Source organism: Schistocerca cancellata, chromosome 2, assembly GCF_023864275.1.
Source record: "Schistocerca cancellata isolate TAMUIC-IGC-003103 chromosome 2, iqSchCanc2.1, whole genome shotgun sequence".
Taxonomy (NCBI): domain Eukaryota; kingdom Metazoa; phylum Arthropoda; class Insecta; order Orthoptera; family Acrididae; genus Schistocerca; species Schistocerca cancellata.
The window spans coordinates 770,811,921-770,827,662 of NC_064627.1; the positions used below are offsets into that span (position 1 = coordinate 770,811,921).

Sequence of the window (15,742 nt, forward strand, 5' to 3'; positions counted from 1 at the left end):
AGAGAAAAGAAGATATATGAACATAATTCTAAAGCCATTAAATTTATGAAAGTTTGATAAAAAAGGAGTCAATTGTGAACTTATATTCACTGGATAAGGACTAACAACATTTTTGTATACTAGTAGAACACGGTATGTGAAATATTCAACATTTTGAATGGAGAATACGGGAAAAGTCTGGAATACTGGTTATCTAAAGTAGCAGCAGTTGGAACTACATTTTGGGGCTGGTAAGGAAGACCCACAGTTCCTGTTCTGTGGGATAACTAACATCACTCATCCAGACTGTGAGGACAAGCCTTACAAGTAGAGGGGATACTGGGCTGCAGGATAGTGTCAGTTGCCTGTGTTCAGGACTGAACCCTTAACTCCCTTTTCTTTCTAACCACCCTGTGACATTTCTGACAATACAGTCCCTCTTTACCTTCATTACATCCTACAGTACGGACCCTTTTATTTCCAAAATGTTAAAACAGAGATGTTTGTCAGTATTCATACTGCTTTCAATGAAAGATATTGAATCCTAAGGCTAATAATTATCAAATAAACAGAATAACACAGAAACTTAAAGAGCAATGCAAATATTTATCATAGATCCATTAGATGCGACAGGTAATGAAACTAAATCACCAAGAGATGGTCAGTAGGCTAGCATAGTGATCAATAAATAAGTCAAGCATGGCTGTCATCGTTCTAATCACAGCTTTGTCAATCAGTAATTGTTAGTAAGTAGTAGGATTCATGATGTTACTGAACTGGGAAGGGTCCAAGGCCAGGTGTAGCTCATATGTTAAAAGCCTGGAGAGGCCTACAACACGCAGTAATTGGCAATACAAGGAGAGGACTCCACTGTTACTTTATTTTTAGGTAGAAGGTTACCTGGGGTATAGCATCGGCAGGTACTACTTTTTGTTGACTGCATTAGGCAATGTGTCATGAGACTGTTGTCCTTTTTGTTTTGATGCATTTATCAGTGAGGGGTCACAAGTAGCACCTTTAGGATCATAGGAACCTGTTATTTATGGTAATTCTCGTGATATGTAACACAGACTCAGCTGGCAGTCTGTGAATGAAAGGACATGACTCCTAAAATGAGAATCACATAATAATTGCGGATAAAAACTCATAAGGTGTTACAGATGATAACATGCAAAGTTTTAGATCAAATCTAACCAATGCTCTACTGTTAGCAACTGGTCTCAAATACAAGTAGTAATACTTGCATGTCCTTGAGGACACAACATGGCTTGCAGTGTTATGAGGAATGAAAGTTTATTCAGATTAAGTGGTGGTGTTAATGGCATCTACAAGCCAGATAGTGTTGGTCGCGTCTGCTCTTGCAATTAAAAAGTTCAGCTGTTATAGCTATTGATGTGAATGAGCCTATAAGACATAAAATTTAACAGCTATTGATTATTTTACTCACAAAATTAGCAGCAAATGAAAAAATAAGAACAATAAATCTATTCAAGCGTGATGAGGGGAAAACAGATGGCGCTATGGACGGCCTACTAGATAGTGCTGCCATAGGTCAAATTGATAGAAACTACATTTTTTTTAATAGGTACCCCCATCCCCGTGAACCATGGACCTCGCCATTAGTGGGGAGGCTTGCGTGTCTCAGCGACACAGACAGCCATACCGTAGATGCAACCACAATGGATGGGTATCTGTTGAGAGGCCAGACAAACGTGTGGTTAATGAAGAGGGGCAGCAGCCTTTTCAGTAGTTGCAGGAGCGACAGTCTGGATGACTGACTGATCTGGCCTTGTAACATTAACCAAAATGGCCTTGCTGTGCTCTTACTGCGAACAGCTGAAAGCAAGGGGAAACTACAGCCATAATTTTTCCTGAGGGCATGTAGCTTTACTGTATGGTTAAATGAGGATGGCATCCTCTTGGGTAAAATATTCCGGAGGTAAAATAGGCCTCCATTTGAATCTCCAGGTGGGGACTACTCAAGAGGACATCATTATTAGGGGAAACAAAACTGGCGTTCTACAGATCGGAGCATGGAATGTTGGATCCCTTAATCGGGCAGGTAGGTTAGAAAATTTAAAAAGGGAAACGGATAGGTTAAAGTTAGATATAGTGAGAATTGGTGAAGTTCAGTGGTAGCAGGAGCAAGACTTCTGGTCAGGTGAATACAGTGTTATGAATACAAAATCAAATATGGGTAATGCAGGAGTAGGTTTAATAATGAATAAAAAAAATAAAAATGCGGATAAGCTACTACGAACAGCATAGTGAACACATTATTGTAGCCAAGATACACATGAAGCCCACTCCTAACACAGTAGCACAAGTTTATATGCCAACTATCTTCACAGATGATGAAGGGATTGAAGAAATGTATGATGCAATAAAAGAAATTATTCAGGGAGACAAAAATTTAATAGTCATGGGGGACTGGAATTTGATAGCAGGAAGAGGAAGAGAAGGAAATGCAGTAGGAGAATATGGAATGGGGGTAAGGAATGAACAAGGAAGCCGCCTGGGCAAATTTTGCACAGAGCATAATTTGTTTTAAGTATCATGAAAGAATGTTGTATACATGGATGAGGCCTGGAGACACTGGAAGGTTTCAAATAGGTTATATAATGGTAAGACAGAGATTTAGGAACCAGGTTTTAAATTGTAAGACATTTCCAGGGGCAGATGTGGACTCTGATCACAATCTGTTCATTATGAACTGTAGATTAAAACTGAAGAGACTGCAAAAAGGTGGGAATTTAAGAAGATGGTACCAAGATAAACTGAAAGAACCAGTGGTTGTAGAGAGTTTCAGAGAGAGCATTAGGGAACGACTGACAAGAACGGGGAAAAGAAATACAGTAGAAGAAAAATGGGTAACTTTGAGAGATAAAGTAGTGAAGGTAGCAGAGGATCAAGTAGCGAGGGCTAGTAGAAATCCTTGGGTAACAGAAGAGATACTGAATTTAAATGATGAAAGGAGAAAACAAACATCTCAAAGAAATACAAACATCTAAATGAGATCGACAGGGAGAGCAAAATAACTAAGCAGAGATGGCTAGAGGACAAATGTAAGAATGTAGAGGCATATGCCACTAGGGATAAGATAGATACTGCCTACAGGAAAATTAAAGAGACCTTTGCAGACAAGAAAACCACCTGCATGAATATCAAGAGCTCCGATGGAAAACCAGTTCTAAGCAAATAAGGCAAAGCAGAGAGGTGAAAGAAGTACATAGAGGCACATACAAGGGCGAAGCACTTGAGGGCAATACTATGGATATGGAAGAGGAAGTAGATGAAGATGAAATTGGAGATATGATATTTCATGAAGAACTTACAGAACACTGAAAGATCAAGTCAAAACAAGGCCCCGGGACTAATCAACATTCTATTAGAACTAGTGACAGCTTTGGGAGAGCCAGCCATGACAAAAGTCTTCCATCTGACGAGCAAGATGTATGAGATAGGCAAAATATCCTCAGACTTCAAAAAGAATGTAATAATCCAATTCCAAAGAAAGCAAGTGTTGACAGCTGTGAAAATTACTGAACTATCAGTTCAATAAATCATGGCTGCAAAATACTAATGCAAATTCTTAACAGACAAATGAAAAAACTGGTAGAAGACTACCTTGGGGAAGATCAGTATGGATTCCGTAGAAATGCTGGAACGAGCGAGGCGATACTGACCCTACGACTTATCTTAAAACACACGTTAAGGAAAGGCAAACCAACATTTCTAGCATTTGTAGACTTACAGAAAGCATTTCACAATGTTGACGTAAATTCTGCAGGTGGCGGGAGCAAAATACAGGGTGCGAAAGTCTACTTACAATTTGTACAGAAACCAGATGGCAGTTATAAAGAGTCAAGGGGCATGAAAGGGAAGCAGTGATTGGGAAGGAAGTGAGACATGGTTGTAGCCTGCCCCGATGTTATTCAGTCTGTGTATTGAGCAATCAGTAAAGGAAACAAAAGAAAAATTTGGATTAGGAATCAAAACCCATGGAGAAGAAATAAAAACTTTGTGATTTGCCAATGACATTGTAATCCTGTCAGAGTCAGCAAAGAACCTGGAAAAGCAGTTGAATGGAATAGACAGGATGATATAAGATGAACATCAACAAATGCAAAACGAGGATAATGGAATGTAGTCTGGCTGTGGCAAGGAAAGTGTTTCTGAAGAAGGGAAAAAGATGGTTTATCACTTTTACTGTTTAGCTGAATTGAAGAAAAAATTGTAAGGCTCTGCACTTTGAAACTAAAGAATCACAAAAACTGAACCAATAATTCTAGGGAGGAAAACAAATGGTATTAAGCTACATTGCCTGGGTTTTGCAGATGATTATGCAATACTTTCCGAAAATCTGACAGACACAGTTATTGAAATAAATCTTCTGGATAAAATAGCAAATAGAACTGGTCTCAAAATTTCAGCTGTAAAAAAACAAAATTGATGACACTCATAAAAAATGCACCAAAATTCATAGAAACACAAATAGGTAAAATAGAGTCAGTAAGTAAATTCAAATATCTTGGAGAAACTATACAACAACATAGACTAGAAAAATATGCAGTAAATGTAAGAGTTAACAAAACGATGAGAGCATATGGTTCGACAAAGAATATTTACAAAAGAAAGTATATCTTTAAAAAAAAACTGAAACCTGAAACACTAAACCACAGTGGTACAACTAGAATGTTTATATGGATGTGAATACCTAACAATGAACTATAAGCCGGACACAATAGAGGTACTTGAAAGATACGGGTAGTTAGAAAAATAATGAGTGTAATACAAACTACAAATGGCTGGAAAATGAGAAGTAATGAGGAGATCTACAAAAATACAGACAAAATATCAGAAGTAATGGCTAAAAGAAAATTAATCTTTTTTGGACACCTTTACTGAATGTATGAGAGAATAGGCTCATGAAACAAATACTCCTGCATTTCTGGAAGAAGGAATCGTCAATAGCACAGATTACAGAAATAAAAAAAGGAGAGTAACAACTTAATGAATCAGAAACGACAGGAGAATTTTTAAGCATAAAACATTAAATTTAGAAGGCTTTAAATGTAGAAGAAACAAGAAATAAAGAACAACATGTAAAGAAGAAAGGAAATGAGAACATGAGGAGAAGATGAAGAAGTACTGGAAAAACAGAAAACAACAAGAAAAGAAGTGCAATTGAAGTTGTTATGTTTATCTTACTTGGTCAATAAGAAAATTTAAAAAAAAATAATAAATAAAAAAAATTAACTGAACCTTCACAATGTGTTCTATTTTGGAAACCACTCAGAATAGGGTATATGACCATATGAAATGTTTTGCTTCATTGCATTGTCGAAGTGTAGCAAGATCCCAGAGTTACTCTACAAAATAAACAACGGTAATGCTAATATTATATTAGGTAACGGAAGCTGGTCGAAACCAGACATAAATAGCAGTGAAAATTTGAACTCAGATTAGAAAATGTTTAGGAAGGATAGGACTGACGCTATGGGAGGTGATGTGTTCATTTCAGTTAAAAGCTGCTTAAATGCAGTTGAGATCAATACTGGGTCGGGCAGTGAAAGAGTCTGGATAAAGTTGCCAATCATACAAGGAGTGATCATTGTATTAGGATGTTTTTATAGACCACCAGCATCCACAACAAATGTCACAGAACGTGCCAGGGAAAGTCTTGAGTACATAGGAAATGAATATCCAAATTATCCATTAGTCATATGTGGAGGCTTTAATCTGGTGTCCATTGACTGGGAAAATTACACATTTATCACAGGGGGCAGAAGCAAAGACTCGTGTGAAGTTATTCTAGGAGCGCTCTTAACATACAACCTTGAGCAATTTGTTAGAAAACCAACTCGAGATGGGAACATATTAGATATCTTGGTGACAAATAGACCTGACCTTTTTGAGGAAGTTTATCTAGAAGAAGGTACTAGCAACCATAATGTCGTCGTGGCTTCTATGTCAGAGGAAGTTGCAAAAAAAAAAAAAAAGTGTAGAGTTTTCTTGTTTAGGAAAGCAAATAAAAGTGCCATTAATGGATATCTTCATAGTCAGTTCCAAGCATTCACCGCGGGACACAAAGATATTGAGTATCTTTGGTGGGAATTTAAAGGTATTGTCCACCACATGCTAGAGAAATATGTGCCTAGCAAAAATATAGGGGAGGGAAAGGATCCACCTTGGTTCAACAAACATATTAGGAAGTTGCTGAGAAAGCAGAGAATTTTGCACAGTTGTTTTAAACGCAGTCAATGCTCCGCTGACAAACAGAAATTATGTGAAATGAAAGCAGCTGTCAAGAGGTCAATGAGAGATTCTTTTAATGCATTTGAAAGCAATATTTTATCTGCAGATTCTAAAAATAAGCCCAAAAAAATTTTGGTCGTACATAAAATCTATGAATGCTACAAATAATTCAATACCTTCTCTTGCTGACAGTATGGGTAATGTAACAGATGATGTTAAACAGAAGACCGAAATTCTATACCTAGCTTTTAAAAACCTGTTTAAAGTAGAGGACTGCAGCACCATTCCCCTTTCAATTATCGAACAAATGCAAGAATGGCTGACATAATGTTTAGTGTATCTGGGATTGTAGAGCAGTTAAGATCCTTAGATGCCACGAAGGCATCTGACCCAGACGGTATCCCCGTAAGATTTTATGTTGACTATGCTACAAATATAGCGCCATTCTTATCCACCATCTATCAGAGACCATTGGAACAGTGGAAAGTTCCATGAGATTGGAAAAAGGCCCAGGCCATAGCAATCTATAAAAAGGGTAGAAAATCGGATGAACATAATTACCGGCCAATTTCACCAATATCGATTTGTTGTAGAATCATGACACATATTTTGTGTTCAGACATAATGACCTTTCTGGACTCTAGATACCGGCACCCAGGGCGATGACATATTCCTCGACTTTCAAAAGGCGTTCGACTCAGTTCTGCACTGTCGCTTGCTCCAAAAAGAGCGCACTTACGGTCTATGGTTGGATAGAAAGTTTTCTAACAGGCAGAGAGCAGTATGTCGCCCTGAATGGGTAATAGGTCCACTGCTTTTTATGATTTACATAAGTGATCTGGTTGATGGTACTGACAGCGGCATTAGACTGTTTGCTCATGATGCTGTAGTCTACAGGAAAGTAGTATCACACGAAAGTTGTGAACAATCACTGAGGATTTGCAGAAAATAAATGCATGGTGTAATGACTGGCAATTATCTCTCAATATTAGTAAGTGTAACCTACTGCATATAACAAAGTGAAAATCCCCATTAATGTATGAGTACAAAACAAATGCCCAGTCTTTGAAAGCGGTAACATCTGTCAAGTATCTGGGTGTGACTATTCGAAATGATCTCAAATGGAACGATCAGATCACAGAAGTAACGGGTAAGGCAAACTCTAGATTGCGATTGATTGGTAGCATCCTGAAGTGATGCAGTACTTCAGCAAAGGAAATTGCTTACAATACTTAAGTTCGTCCAGTCTTCTTCGTCTGTATTGGACCCTTACCAGTTGGGTCTGATTCAAGAGATTGAGACGGTCCAAAGAAGAGTGGCTAGATTCGTGACTGATACATTTAACCATTGCAACAGCATTACAAACCTCACAGAAAATTTGAAGTGGGACACACTTGCAGATAGACGAAGTGCTAAACGGAAGGGGCTGGTCACTAAATTCTAAAATCCGATCTTCGCTGAGGATGTAGAACATATATTATTACCACCATCTTTCAAATCGCGCAATGATCACCACGGAAAGATAACAGAAATTAGAGCTTGTACTGAGGCATTCAAACAGCCGTTTTTCCCTCACGTGATCCGTGAATGGAACAGAGGGGAAAAATATGACTTTGGTGCGAATAGTGTCCTCTGCCACACACCGCTTGGTAGCTAGCAGAGTATATATGTAGATGTAGATATGATCATTCCAATCAACACGACATGGTATCCAGGCAGGAGTACCCCAAGGAAGCATCCTAGGGCCCTTACTGTTTAACCTCTACATTAACGACCTCCCAGTTACATACAACCTGACGGTGGCAATCTACGTGGATGACACCGCCATCCTTGCGCAAGATTGGATAGAAGACTGAAGCAACTGCGCAAACATCAGCACTGCAACCCAATAACACTACACACACGCCCAGTATGTTTGCGCGAGAAGGTCAAGTACCTCGGTATCTGGCTGGACAGGAAACTACTCTGGGGGGACCACATCCAACACGTGACCAACAAAGCAAACGCGAGGCTCAAACAACTCTACCCTACGCTTAACAGGCGTAGCACACTGAATAGGAAGGTGTCTAAGTCCATGTACATGACACTTATTCGACCCTGATGACGTACGCAGCCCGTCTGGGGATACGCTGCGCCTACTCGCCTATGCCGTCTGCAGCTCATACAGAACAAAGTACTCAAAATCATAAACAACGCTCCGCGCTACACACGCATCGCGGACCTTCATTGGGAATACCAGCTAGATACCATCTTGCAGGTATTCCAAAAGCTCTCCACACGACTGTGCAATAACACGAGACACTCGCGCAACCTGTTTATCCTTTCTCTGGGTAACTACGACCACAACCATAGATGGAAGCATAACAGACCAAAGACACTATTGGCTAGGAACTAAACATCTATGGTCCATAGCACGCTAACACGACAGTACTGGCAAGCTCCTGCAACACAGCTACTATTGGTAACCCCAGATGCTTGACCAGCCAAAAAACAGGCAACCGCAGGGAAACTGTACTATACACAGCACGTAAACCAACCACACACACCCCCTACACTGTCTGTGAGCCAATCTATGACCGATTGCCCACTAATGTACAACGACTTTGAACTGTTGCAGGGACGCAGCAACTGCAGCAAGCCCCGCAACGAGCTCCAGCAACAACAAAGGTAACAATGCACGATACCTCGCACTAACATAACCACACCTTGCATGCACTGCCGCAGAGGTTTTTTTCCCTTGGCGCTTGCCTTGGCACTTGTTTTCCTCTGCCCTTACAACCGCTACCCTTCTATTGCTTTCATCTCCTGATGGACCATGTTAATGAGTAATCTTACCTAGACGCATATATAACATCACAGCCCGCATCCTGTGACTCCTGATTCAAAAACAAACATGTTATACGGAGGTGAAAGTAGAACTTTTGGTTTGGTCACCACGTTGGTGTGGACGTGGAGGGGTCCCATCCTTTATTATTAAGAAAAAAATATCATTTACGTCATATCCCTAAATATTGACCATTCCTCCTGGGACACCGTGTATAAGATAGCTTTTTCTTGTTGTTCTGATCATTAGATTACCACAAACAATTAAAAAAAACTCTATATCAGTCGATTTTAATATGTTCTGATCTTTGCACGAGGATGGAAAACCACAAAACGTATTTAGTTGTGAAAGACCAGCTGTTAAATAACAGACATAGCAGGAATTTGTGTGTGTGTGTGTGTGTGTGTGTGTGTGTGTGTGTGTGTGTGTGTGTGTGTGTGTCATTTACAGTCAAGCATCAAGAATGCCTGCAGGTAATGATACTTTATTGATTCATATAATTCAACTTGTTCTCACAAGGCTTAGAACAACTGTACATGTTTATGCATTAATAACATGCCTGTGCTGTATGTGGGCAAGCCAAAAAATAAAATAAAATAAAATCAGCTGCAGATGTAGACATCAGAACTTTCAAACACATTTATGAATTAGAAAACTACATAGAAAAATAATAATGACAAGAAATGTGAATAAACTACAGTTCTGAATTTTTTTGTGAAAAGTAGACACTATCAATCTGTTCATGAAACATCAACCCTACGTAAAACTAAGTGTTTCAGATCGAAAGCCAATACAATTAATAAAATGGCTTACTGATTTTTATAAAGAACATGCTTAAAGTAACTTGAAAAGTGTAAATAGAGACTTCATTACAGATGAAACTTAAATCAATCACAACTAGGCAAGAGGAATGTGCTGCAATTAAGTAATGGGTACGATGGACTAAAAGTTCCAGTTGGCACGGTAAGTGACATAGTGCTTCATGTTGGATCAGTAGAAACTGGCTTTATTCTCCTAAGTTGATTTTTAAGGTGCTGTAGAAACTGGCTTTATTCTCCATAATTAGCAGACTACAAATTCTGAAGATTACCATTCTCATATCTCATACAGTGTCTTTGAAAATTGTTGTTGCTGTATATTCTTGCATGTTTGATTATAGTCGTGGATAACGTGATCAACCACTCTGCACAAGTGAACTAAGCTCCAACTGGGAACATAAAAAAGACAGACATTATTGCTGAGCTTGCCTCATATTATTGCCGAGTTTGCCTCATACAGAATACCTCTTGGTTTGTCACAGACCGGAGGAGAGTTTTTTAACCATTCAAATAGTGTTCATACGGACACTACAAAAAATATATAGGAGTCACCAATTATGTGGTGACTAGTTCATTTAATGACAATTTTGATGTAATCATCATCAGATAATCAAAATATGAATAGGATTCACAAGAAAGTAGTATGGGGTCATGTAATTTAGGCACATGCAAATATGACATGGGACGTGTTATCTTGATGTAATTTACATGACTCCATACTATTCGCATATTGGTCCAGTTCATATTTTGATTATCTGATGATGATTATATCGACCTATGTCATTAAATAAATTAGTCACCACAAACTTGTGCCTCCTATATATCTTTTTTAGTATCCATATTAGCACAAGTTCAATGGTGACTTCATGTCACTGTTAATTCAGAAGAGAACAGCGGGTTCTTCTCACTGCCCACGAACTAGCATACCAAATTTATTGATTAAATTTTGAATCGGTATGGGCACTGTGTTGTTTGACTACCACCATAATAGTGTCATTGTAGCCCAACAAAGCGAGTATGGATTCATGTACAGTCATACATAGTGGAGAATAATAGTACATTCCAAACTGCAAAATACTGAGAGGCACAAACGAAGCAATAGACACTACCTCAACACCTGCATGGGCAGCTTGCATAAGACACACAGAAAACTGTAGAATAAAGATTACCACAGAAAAATTAGAAGGAGCATGATCACGGATCATATTAATAGAAATCTTGGAGAGTGCGAGTCATCTGTGTCAGAAAGTGATGATGACAGGTTGGCTCTAATACCAAGAAATACCAAAGTGTTAATGGCTGTTACTTAATGGCTTTCTTTGCACTATATCTGCTCTTGCATTAAGCAAAGAACTTAAAATAATGCAGTCTTCTTTGTAAGACTCATTTCATTTTATATAAACACGCGATGCAAACACAGAATGCACTAGATATCACAAGCAGGTTGGACAACAAAACAAATCAGATATTAGTAGCTCATTAAACAATCTGTTTCTGATATCACAAAGTTTTGCAGCTTGAAAATGCTTTAAATATATGCAGTCACTATGGGTACCTAAAGTGCTGGATGTAAAAAGGTGTTTAGCCCATCCCTTTTGTTCTCATTCTGCAAGAGATTCACCTTAAGCAGATATAGAAACAACATTTTGATCAAATAATTACTGAAAAAATCAAACAACAGAAGTTAATTACACTCCTCAACACATAATATGCACAACTTCATGTTATTTTGATGTACTACGGTGTTGACGATGATGTTTGGTTTGTGGGGCACTCAACTGCGCGGTCACCAGCATGCGTACCAAGTCCCAAGTTTTACACAATCCAATGTAGTCACTGACACAAATTATGATGATGATGAAATGATGAGGACAACATGAACACCCAGTCCCGAGGCGGAGAAAATCCCCAACCCGTCCAGGAATGCACTACAGTGGTAAATTTGGGTTTACATCAGTTTTCTACATCTGTCTGTTTTTCATACCTCTTAAATTATTGTAAACACAACCAATAACAAAAATGTATATTAACTGCCTACACACTCTGGTAAAAGGCTCAAAGATAAACAAGCAGAAACCCAAAAAAGTTCATTTTCTTTATAACAATCCACTATCCAAGCATAAGCTGCTTTGTTAATCAAAAGCAATGCAAAAGTAGAGAAACCATCACCATATTAAAGCGCACACAAAAAGAAGCAATTTCAACAACTTTAAACATATACAAACCATACAACCCCAGTGCCATGTAGCACATTAGGTAAAAAGAAAACAAGCTTTTCACTATGTGATCTGAGGCCTTCCCAGCGAGTGTGCTGTATCCGAGGTTCTCGGGTGTCCAGCCGGATTCGATCGTCGAAGTTCCACGATATTTCGGTAAATAACCGTTCTGCCATCATCAGGTGGTGCTGATGGAATGATCTGTCTGCACTGTGTCCATGGTATTTATGTCCGCAGGGTCCCGAGTCGTACCCTGGCGTGGACGGCCGATGGAGCGGAGTGCCGCGTGGTGGTGGTGGTGGTGGTGGTGGTGGTGGGGGATGGGGGGTGGGGGTGTAGCTGCAGCCGGGCCCGGTGGTAGGTGCAGTTCATCTCCGTCCCCTGTTGTGGAAGGATCTCACGTCCGCTCACGCCGTTGCTCTTTGACGGTGTTTAACAATGGTTTCCAGGCCTTGCTAAGTTGAAACCCGATGTCCCTGTTGATGAGGTTATCTGTTACACAAATTTCTATGGCCTCCTTGTAGGTACTGTCCCAGTAGGCACTTGTGGCCGTCAGGATTTTTGTCTCTTTGAATCTCGCTGTGTGTCCAGTTTCAATGCAGTGTCCTCCTAGGGCCGAATGGCTGGGTTGGTGAAAGTGGGTGTGACATTCGTGTTCCTTGCATCGGTCCTCAACCGTGCAAACTGTTAGGCCGATGTAGGATTTTGTATATGCCCGCTTTCTTAAGGCCTACGTCATCTTTTGCCGTTCCTAGTAGGTCACGAATCTTTGCTAGTGGTTGGAAGACTGTGTCAATCTTGTGTCGCCTTAACAGTCTCCCTAGTTTTGATGACACGTTGCCAGCAAACGGCAGAAAGGCCTGAGCTTGCTTCTCTTCTTCGGCTTGTTCTTCATCTCGGTTCTTGCTGCACTTCTGTTGTCGGAAGGCCCTTTGGATTTGGCGGTTGCCATACCCATTCTTGCAGATCACGGTCTCCAGGTGTTTGAGTTCTGTTGGCAAGTTCTGTTCATCAGAGATCGAGTGTGCTCTATGTACCAAGGTGTTGAGCATTCCATTAAGCTGCACCGGATGGTGGCAGCTGGAGACATGTAGGTACAGGTCAGTGTGTGTAGGCTTGCGGTACACACTGTGACCCAGTGAGCCATCAGACATACATTCCACTAGGACATCAAGAAAGGATAGTTTTCCATCTTTCTCAGTCTCCATGGTGAACCGAATGTTACTGTGGACCAAATTTAGCTGTTGTAGAAAGTATCTGTAGCTGTTCCTGTCCATGTGGCCAGATGATGAACTTGTCGTCCACGTAGCAAAAGAAGCATATAGGTTTCAGTTCGGCGGCTTCCAGTGCTTTCTCTTCGAAACTCTCCATGAACAGGTAGGCCACCACTGGGGAGAGCAGGCTCCCCATGGCTACGCCATCAGTCTGCTCGTAGTATTGACCATTGAAGACAAAGTACATAGATGTTAACACGTGCCTGAACAGTTGTGTCAGGCCAGGCCCGAATTTCTCACTGATTAAGTAGAGAGAATATTCCAGCGGGACACGTGCGAATAATGAGACGACATCGAAGCTGACCATGATGTCAGATTCTTGTACTGTCATCTCCTTCAGGCGGCCAATGAAGTCCGTCAAGTTCCGGATATGTTGCGCACATTTCCCCACATGAGGTCTTAGCATACCCGCCAAGTGCTGTGCCAAAAGATACGTTGGTACCCCTATGTTGCTGACTACAGGTCGCATCCCTTCTTTGTGCGTTTTTGGGAGACCATATATCCGCGGAGCTACCGCCGAATGTTGGCGAAGTCTTTTGATGTCCTTGTCCTCAACCGCGCCATTTTTCAGCAAGGGTGGCAGTGCTTTGTTGTATCTTCCTGGTCAGGTCTGTGTTGATTTTCCGATATGCTGGATCATCTAGCAATTGCAGCATCTTCTGTTCATAGTCACATCTCTCAAGGATGACTGTGGCATTTCATTTGTCGACAGGAAGGACGACTATCTCCTTATTGTCTCTGAGGGCTCTTAGGGCTGCTCTTTCTGCTCCCGAGATGTTGCTTCTGGCCGGTGTTGCCCTTGAAACAATCCGGCAAGTTTCCCTTCTGATTTCTTCTGCTTTGTCATCTGGTAAGCCACAGACTGCCTGTTCTACTGAAGAGATTATTTCATTGAACGGCAGAGATGCAGGTGTCGGTGCGAAATTGAGTCCTTTTTCAAGTACAGCTGTAGCTGTGTCGTCAAGTGGTTTACCCATGAGGTTAATCACGGTCCGTCTAGTGCACACTATCTCATTTTTCGGTTTTCGGTTTGCCAGGTAGTCATGCAAACTTGGTGATCTGCTTCTCCGTGGATTTCCGGTGGGTCCAGTCTGCCTGGGCCCAGGTAACACCATCCACCCATTCCCAGGAGTGATCTTGTAGTATGGAGGATAATCGTAGGTGAAGATGCAGCAGCTCCTTGGCGTTCTTGTCGAGTAGTAGACGGGTGTAGCAAATCCTCTCCCTGACCAGGGCCAGACTGGCTCTTCGCTTAAACCTCAGATCACATATTACCAACCTCTACGGGGAGGATATGTACCAACCGGTGAAGAAACTGGATAAGCTTCGAAACCAGAAAGGACGTCTGCTGAGTTCTCTCGACTTTTTACATAAGTGTAGGGCTGAAAACACCATACCTACTTTGGCCAAAATGATGCATCACATATGCACGCCTGCAGCGAACCGTATTAAGCGAAGAGCCAGTCTGGCCCTGGTCAGGGCCAGACTGGCCGCTGACATAAATACCACGGACACAGCGCAGGCAGATCATTCCATCAGCACCACCTGATGATGGCAGAACAGTTATTCGCTGAAATATCGTGGAACTTCGACGATCGGATCCAGCTGGACACCCGAGAACCTTGGATACAGCTTTTCACTAGTTACAGTTATAACAGAAAATAGACTGTAATGATACAAAATTGCCGCAACATATTTAGTCGCCAGAACAGATTTTTTCAGCTAATAATAAACTTGGGGTAAGAGAGTAATTCTCCAATCTAGTATGGTAATTTCATTGGTTGAAATGGAGCAAATAGACATTCCTACAGTCACAGTGATAAATGTTTCCTTTTTTTATTTTACTTTTGACCCAACTCAAAATGATGATGAAACACATTAAAATTTAAATCATCAACATGAGCCAAAGAATATGTTCTAACATGTTCTAAGGTAATAAATAACATGAAATATTATACAGAAAGCAACTTTCCCCTATTTGGAGAAATTGGGAACTATAATCAGCACACTCTGCACTTCTACATCTGAAGTCATTATGCAATTTACACATCTCATAGCGAACTAGTCAAGAAATCTAAACCTGTTACAAAACAGGAATTTAATTACAACAGGCTTATTTAATGTTACTGCTGGTTAAATACACACACACACACACACACACACACACACACACACACACACACACACACACACTGCTGGTTGCACACTGTTGACAGAATGGGGCTCACCGTGACTTGTCGGGCATCAGGTCTTGGGTGAAGGGTAGTCGAGAGCGAGAAAATCCTGTTCGTGAGCGAACAGGACTTGAGTTGAGCCTCTCATCAACTGTAGAATTTGAACCAGATTGAGATGTTCGACACCTAAACACAATCG

General features: G+C 40.6%; 1 protein-coding gene across 4 annotated transcripts in view; it reads right to left on the reverse strand.

The window, feature by feature from the left end:
• Positions 1 to 15,742, reverse strand: part of LOC126162596 (dual specificity mitogen-activated protein kinase kinase 4-like) — a 138,861-nt gene that overhangs the window by 70,590 nt on the left and 52,529 nt on the right. For 2 of the 4 annotated variants that reach the window (XM_049919203.1, XM_049919202.1), the window contains one exon: positions 15,598 to 15,729. The exons of the other annotated variants lie outside the window; for them this stretch is intronic. In XM_049919203.1, coding sequence (XP_049775160.1) covers positions 15,598 to 15,729 — 132 coding nt within the window. The remainder of the gene's footprint in view (positions 1 to 15,597; positions 15,730 to 15,742) is intronic. 4 annotated transcript variants of the gene reach the window in all.